Source organism: Dryobates pubescens, chromosome 14, assembly GCF_014839835.1.
Source record: "Dryobates pubescens isolate bDryPub1 chromosome 14, bDryPub1.pri, whole genome shotgun sequence".
Taxonomy (NCBI): Eukaryota; Metazoa; Chordata; class Aves; order Piciformes; family Picidae; genus Dryobates; species Dryobates pubescens.
The window spans coordinates 20,390,983-20,398,961 of NC_071625.1; the positions used below are offsets into that span (position 1 = coordinate 20,390,983).

General features: G+C 42.0%; 1 protein-coding gene across 1 annotated transcript in view; it reads right to left on the reverse strand.

Moving 5' to 3' along the window:
• PHF20L1 (PHD finger protein 20 like 1) overlaps nt 1-7,486 on the reverse strand; it is a 50,662-nt gene extending 43,176 nt beyond the window's left edge. Inside the window, exons 1-2 of the mRNA XM_054167163.1 lie at nt 7,402-7,486; nt 6,315-6,420 (exon numbers count right to left, since the gene is read on the reverse strand). Coding sequence (XP_054023138.1) covers nt 6,315-6,397 — 83 coding nt within the window. The 5' untranslated portion in view covers nt 6,398-6,420; nt 7,402-7,486. The remainder of the gene's footprint in view (nt 1-6,314; nt 6,421-7,401) is intronic.
• Nucleotides 7,487-7,979: the final 493 nt, after the last annotated feature.

The following is a 7,979-nucleotide window of genomic DNA, read 5'->3' on the forward strand; positions in this document are numbered from 1 at the left end:
ACCCTGTCAACATTTTCAATTTTGAAAACTGATGGTGCTGATAAAGGAGTCTTTAAAGCCATGTTCAGATTAAAATCTAAATTCTCAGGAAGTACAGACTTTCCTTATTTCCTGGTGACTTAAGCAAGCCATTAAAAGGCATCAATCTCAACTTGCTCCTTAATTTCTTCAGTCCTACTTCTTCAGCTGCAGCAGTGCATACAGCTTCCCAACATCTAAGTATCTTGAAAGCTGCCAAATGAGAAAAACGCCCTCGTTTTCTAGGTTACTACTGCAACCACTTCAGCTACATTACACCCTTGGATCAGAATGTATAGTCCAACCTCTTATAGCATTTCTCTCATCCATGTATTTCAGAAATGGAAAATATTATCATAGCCATTCTTTAACTACCCAACTTCTTGCTGAGCTTTAAAACAATAGTCTTAGTTTCATACCATAGACTCATTTGACACCCTAACAAAATATTTTTCAAGACAGAAGAACTCCATAGGACAAGATCAATCCCCTTCCCCCTCTCAAGCAAGATGACAATAACAATCTACCAAATCTAACAGTGAAGCTGAATATATATTGTATGAATGCAGAAAGTAAAATTTCAAGGTCAAAACCTGTATCCCATCATCACCATTCTGGTTGAGCTTTGAACAAGGCTTCAAGAAGAAAGCCAAGGGATGGTTTTCTATAGCCCTGCCTCTGACGATGCTTTCTTCTTAAGTCCACATGCTGCTACCAGTTTTTTCATTTTTCTGTGTGTTTCCATTTCAGATTTCTTAGAACCAGACACCAAGTGCCAGAATAAGTAGGAATAGTAGCAAAGCAGAGGAAAAATTAACACTACTGTTACCACAGTAAATGTGTAAGTGCCTAGATGAGTTCCAAATAGAAGTCAAAGATAACATAGCATTTAACAGAGGAAAGGAAGGAAAACCATCTTAGAAAAGCAAGAGGACAGAAAGTCTGCTTTGTAGCACTCAAAAATGAGATCTTGTGTGCAAACACTGAAGCTGCAGTAGTGAAGTGGAAGCCAAGAACGATGGTCCTCTTTCTTGCTGCAGTTGGAAATACCAAGTTTACCACATGCCAGCCAGGTAGTGATGCAAAACTAGTTACTTTACTAATGAGGGGGCCATTAGCCAAAAGACAGAATTCTCCTTTTCCTGTGCATCTGTTATCCAAATACTGTTCCCATTATGGCACTACCCTACAGCACTTCCCTTGCTATTGTAAGGGCTGGTAGCTTTCAGTGGCCATCATCAACAAAGTCACCATTTCAAGCACTGTGTGCATAAGACAACGGAAGGAATAAACAGTCAAAATAAGGTACACTATGGTGGAAAGAGGAAAATTAGTAAGAGAAGGAAGTAAAAGAAAGTATAGAGACAAATATACAAAAATGAAAAACAATTTTAAGGAAATTTCAGCAAGCCAAGCATCAAGATGTTAGCATACATGGAAAGAAAAAAGAGCAAAGGTAGCATCATCTGATGAAAGAAGATATAAAAAATACTGTCTCATTTAAAGATCACTTGGAGGAAATGCAGCATCAGATAATTATTAGTTAATTTCTCTTTGATAAATACAATTTCTGCTGTCAAAGTCTTTTTTCAAATGTCATTACTAGCTCTGAATCAAAGTCCCTGACATCAGTTTCGCACAGTTCAATCTTGTAATAATTGTACCATCATATAAGTGCTTTATTCCAGTATTTCACGTTTCTTCAATGTATGTTAAGACAGTGGTTTGAAGATGCAGAGAGCCAAAACCTGCACTCAATTCCAGTCCTCTGAGATGGAAGATTTAGCAAATCTCTGAACCACCCAAACTATATAGGATTGGTTATTAGGCAACCCAAAAATAAGCAACAAGCTATTACCCTAAATTCTAAGTTGAGCCACACAATGTGGGACAAATACACATAAACCAGAAATATTTCACAATACTGGTTCCACAGTGGAAAACAGTGGCACATACATATTGCAGAATTTACTGCTGAAAATGTTGCAGCACATGGAAGCATTTTTCCAGTGTTCTGGGTTTGGTCCTTCCACTGAAAATAATCAATAAAGTACAAAATCATACAAATAAATGCAAATATGCAGTTCCTGCTAATAACAGATAAAATAGCAACATCATTTTTTTAATACACCTTTTGAAAGATTTTACTATGGCCAAAAACACAGTGTATTTTTGGTTTTTAGAAAGAAGATTAATATGAAGATAGTTATGTCTCAGACACAAGAGACTTTCTATATATGTCCCTTCCATTACAAAGCTACAAGCAGGCATTATAGAGGGGATACAAACATCACACTTTCCAATACCAAAGTGTAATGATGTCCAAGGCCCAAACAACCTCCCAGAGAAAAAAAGTTTTTACTCTTCACTGAAGATTAAAAAAAAAACAGACCACCACACTCCAAAGAAATAATGTAAGTGTTCTTTTTCTGTGAAGAAACAATCATCTCCAAGCTTTGGGTAAGTTTTTTCAGAAGCATGCTGAGAATAGCATTTAAATAACCTCAAGCAGAGTCTTACCCACATTTCAGGGGGTTTTGGTTTTGTTTTTGTTTTTTGAAGAGAACAAGAAAACTATTGTCAGCTGATGGTATCTGCCCAGTTCACATATTGCATGCTCTCCATTCTCAGGTTCCAGTGATTCCAATCCATAAGAATTACGCAATGCTTTTGTAGAGCTGCAAATTTTAACACAGCTTACAAAGTTTACTCAATGAAGCACTGGTCAGACAACAGTAACATTCCACAAATACTCTTCCGGTACCTGTGAAATCTGCAAACAGCAGACTCCCTACTTTTTGCTGAATATATTGTATTCTATCATTATAAAGCAGTATCTTCACAGTCCTTTCAAATTCCTGGCTCTTCGGCAACCCAGTCAACTGAAAGTCAAAGCAGAGATTGTATAAAGTAAGATTTCCCAAAGTCTTACATGGAAAAATTTCCACACTGGAGGGAAAAAAATAAATTAAAAATAATCCAGATAATCACAGAATGCATTGGTTTGGAAGGGACCTATAAAGGTCACCTAGTCCCACACCCCTGTATGAACAGGGACATCCCCAACCAGATCAGGTTGGAGATAATCTAACATACCAAGTCGAAGAGCTGCTGTTCTGATAACTAATCTATTTTAGCGAGCTGTTTCCATCCCAGAACAGCATCAAGTGCCATGTATCTCTACTTCATTCATTACCTAACCTATAGTTCAGATCAAGCAGATTAGTGAGGACTATGGTCTCAGAAAAGTAACAGGAGAGTCTGGCACTTGTAGGATAACCAGTAGACAGCCAGAGGCACAACAAAACAGAAAAAAAGGAAGAAAACCATCTTAAAATACAACAGCTTTGCAGAGACTGTGTCCTACTTGTGGGGGGCTAACAGCTTAAGAATCAGACTTACACGTGGGCATGTATCTGCAGATAGGTGCAATTTTTCTGCTGTTACAATTGTTTTGTTGGTGAGAGGCATAGGGAGGTGTGCACACATACATCAATTTTGTTTGAGATCATTCAAGTTGGAAGTGACCTCAAAAGACCTCTAGTCCAACTTCCTTCTCAATGCAGAATCAGCTATGGAATCAGACAAGGTTTTCCAGAGTTTCATCCAGTTCACTCTTGAAAACTTCCAGTGTTGTGACACTCCACAAATTCTGGGCAAACTGATCCACTATTTGATTGTCCCAAGGTGAAAAAGATTCTCTTTGCACCTAGCTGGAATCTCTCATTTCAACTTGTGCCTCTTGTCTCTTGTCCTCCAACCATACACTACTGTGGAGAGCTTGGCTAAACATTGATGACATCCCTGTAGGCACGGAAATGCTGCTAGTGGGTTTCCTGAAGCCTTCTCCAAGTCAGTCCAGTTTCCTCACCCTCTCTTCATAGGTCACACCTTCCAGGCCCCTGATCCTGTATATATCCTACACATTTAATAATTTTCTGCTGTCAGTAAATCCCATCTCATTTACTGTCTGCTGACAGATGATCCCATTGATTTCAACTAGAGTTGCATTACATAGTTTGCTTTAGTGAATATGAACTTAACAACTGGTAAAAATCCATTACAGAAGATGACCTCCCCTCCAACTGTTGCACTTGACAAAGAAGCAACTGAAGTTATCTCTGCAATACAGAAGAATAAACACTCTCTCTGAAAGTCTGTCTTTGATGAGCAGCTTGACCAGGTTCTCTTCTACTCAGTAATTACAAACATCAGTGATACCAGTGGCCCAAACACTGTCTGTAAAAACTTTGTCATTTAGAAGTATGGGGGTTTTAAAGCAATAAATACGTTAAGGTACAACGATACTCTCTCCAAAGTCTACAGAAATCAAACAGAACACCGGATTCCATGAGATGCATGTCAACAACTACTACACAGAGGACAATTTAAGAACTACCTTTCTAGATTAACATTTTAACTGGACACAAATACTAGATGTTTAAATTACAGCAGGCTTTCAGCAGACAGAGGGAAAAAACCCCAAGCTTTCAAAGACTGTTTTACAGCAAGCGTTACTGCTTTGTCACATAGAGAAAGGCTGGACTAAGCAATACTATGGCACTTCAACTTTGGTTTTGTTCAAGTATATGAAGAACTTTAATGTAAGTCCAGCAACTTTCTTTTCTCTGAAGTATGCACAGCTTAGACTTTAAAAAAAAACCCAAAACATTAGCCACCCCATTAAGCAACAGAAAGTTATGAAATAAAATCACATGGACTATTATTCAGGCCTGCGATACTGCAAAAAGAACCTAACAAGTAAGCTTGCTCTTTGGATAAGTACGTGAATATTATTTTGTCTGAGACAGAGTCATGTTTTCAGTTCTGCTGTAACTGCAAAATTTTAATACTAATTCTTCTACCAAATATGTCACCAGAAAGGTTTACACGTGTATAAACCTGATCTGTTCTACCTGGTCCAGATGATGAATTAGTTCATAGAAAGATCATAATAAATTTGATTCGGTGTGAAAATACCAAGCAACTCATCTTCCAGGGTTTGCAACAGGACCCATGTGTAATAAGGCCGAACTTAGACATTCCAAAAATGACAAGTGACCCTTCCCTGTGAAAAGGCTGGGTAGATCAAACACAAACTACACACTGGTTGTTTATCAATTCTTCTTTCTTTTTTACTGCAATTAAGCTGAAGCTGGTTTTATATTTTAACTTTTGTCGTTTACATTAAGCAATGACCTCTAGTCACAGAAGACGTTATAAAAAGTTCTATTAAAATAATTTTATTTTTCTAGCACTATTCAGACAGTTACAGAATCAGTATGCTGAAACCCACTCTACAGTAACAGATAAGAACAGGAACTAATCTGTAAACATTACGTTCCTTTAGAGACCACTTTTGCTATGATTAAAATCAGAGTTGTACAGATAAAAAGTTTGTCCTAACTTTTTACATAGAGCATGTAACTACTGGAATAAACATGTAAATAACACATAGATTCCCCTAACACTTAAGTTTGAGTTAGCGGGAACAGAAATTTACATGAACATGCTCAGCTCTCCAGCAATGAAACAGAAATGCCAGCACAGGCCTCTAGATTTTTTTAGCCCAAACTAAGATAAGCTAAGATAGTTAAGATAAATCTTCTGGGTAGAAGCACCAAGATCCTTGGTCATCTACTTCAACAAACCCAGAGCTTTTTCAAACTGAAACAGCACGGTCAGAACACATAATGAAATTTATTGCATTAATAAAATTTTGACTAACAATTTTTTAAAAGCCTGCTCTTCTCACAGGCTTTGTAACATGGTCCTTGTGCCTACAGATTTCCACTTTATAGTCTTGGCTCTTAAAATATGATTGGGCGATGTGGGATCAGAGTTCTGAGCACTTCATTCCTCCAGCTGTTTGGTAACAATCATACTTGCCTGTTTCAGTTTTGTGAACCTATTAAGTATGATAACATGAGTTTGCTTGCATGCTTTCAAACTAAAACAGAACAAACCTTTAGTCACAGAATTTTGTCACATTAAAGCACACAGGTTGTGTTTGCACATGACCCTGCATTTCGCTCTACCCTGGAAATGCTCTCCTTACTACGAGAAGCAACTAAACTGAAAAAAAGTTGGAGAAAAGTTTAGTTTGATTTCTGAAGAGAGAATATCTTTGTAAAAGCTAACAGTTTTAACAGACTTATGATGTGTAAATTCATAACGTTCACATGTGTAACAGCCAATATTAATAGGTGAAGCATTTTTTATAATTTGACATCAAAACACAGAATGTACACAAAATAATTATGCTCTTAGCAAATACTGCACAATGTCTTTCATACCATTTTTGTAAGTAGTCCAGTGCTTCCAAACGAGCACCAATCTCAAATGTGATTCCAGGACGATTTGGAGGCTTTTTACTCATCTTGATATTTTCTTTTGCACGAGCTTTGGAGGAGGAAAAGAAAAAAAATTTAAAAAAAAAAAAAAAAATAAAAGAAAAGGGAAAAAAAAAAAGGACATGTTAACATCCATGTCTAAATCATGTTAATAATAGCAAATACATTCCAGAAGGTGGATATTTCTATCCTGACTTTCCATTAACTGCTTAAGTATCTGGTGTGGAAAAGACTAAAAGCAGGGAAAACTTACCTTCCCCAAATCAGACACATAAAGAAAAACATGGCCTAAAGGCACTAAGATAAAAATTCGCAAAAACAAATAAACAAGTCATCTTCAACATTCCTGTGCACTCTCGAATCTCATTCACAGTATTACGTTTCATTCACAAATGCTTGTCAGTGTTGTTTTTTGACAATTAAGTCACTAGTAAAAGAAAATAAATCACTTCTCTGTCCCACTATCACCGCTGTTACCGTGACTTTCTAATGTACTGCCTTTATCATCCAGAAGCACAGCGTGGCTTGCTGCCGAGGCTGCAGATGACTGGTGCATGCCTACTGAAGCACAGGGGTGCCAGGCTGCAGGGCCACTGCCTCCTCGTTTCGGACCGCGACAGCGGCGGCATCCGGACCCCAATTTTTAAGAGAGGCTCCCCTGACAGCGGTGAAAGCGCGATCGCGGGCAGCTGGCTCCCAGACAGTTGCCGACCTGAGGAAGCCCACACCGCTCCCCGAGCGCAGAAGACACAAAGGGGTCCACCCCAGCCAGGATCGGAGCGCGGGCGGGTCCCCGGCCGGCGGGGGCTCCGTGCTCCTGCAGGCCCAGGAGAGGACGCGAATGCCCGCGGCCCACCGGAACCCGTTCTCGGCCGCGAGCAGGGCTGTGTGGAGTGGGCCGCGGGCACCGCCCCGCCAGGCCCCGGTCGCCGTGAGGGGGGCGTCGGAGCCCCGCGCCGGGCCGGGCCCAGAGGGGACCATCGGCCGGGACCGCCCGCCCTGCCGCCCGCGCCCTCCCTGCGTTCCTTACCGCCTCCTCCGACTCGCAAGGCAAAGCGGCGGGCCTGTTACACCCCGAGCCCCGGCGCGGCGCCTGCTGCTCCCGCTCGGCGCGGGGTGTCCGGCGCGGCGGCCGCCCTCACAGCCCCATCCTCCCCGCGCCCCGCCGCCGCGTCACCACCTCGCGACGAGCCCGTGAGGCACCGCCTGGCGCCGCCATGCCACCACCCCCGCCATGTGACTGCGGAGCCACCGCCGCGTGACGCGGGCGAGGGCGGGCACGCGCCAAAGCTAGGGAGACAAAGAGGTGGTGGGGTGCGGGTGCGCGGGCGAGCCGCGCCGGGCCCTGACAGGCGGCCCGCGGGCGAGGCTGTGGCTGAGGGGCACTGGCACGGCGTCCCGGCTTCTGCCGCCATCACTCACCGTCAACCACAGCCAGGAAGAACACAGGAGAGGCAGAACGGGGTCGGGGTGGCCTCTGAGGTGACCGTAGCCGCAGCCGGTGGGCGCCGGTCTGCCCGTAGACACAGAACAATGGCCTCCTCGCGGCCTGCGTTGAGCTCCGTCCTTGCCCGGGAAACTAGCTTGATCCGGCGCACGGCCTTCCTG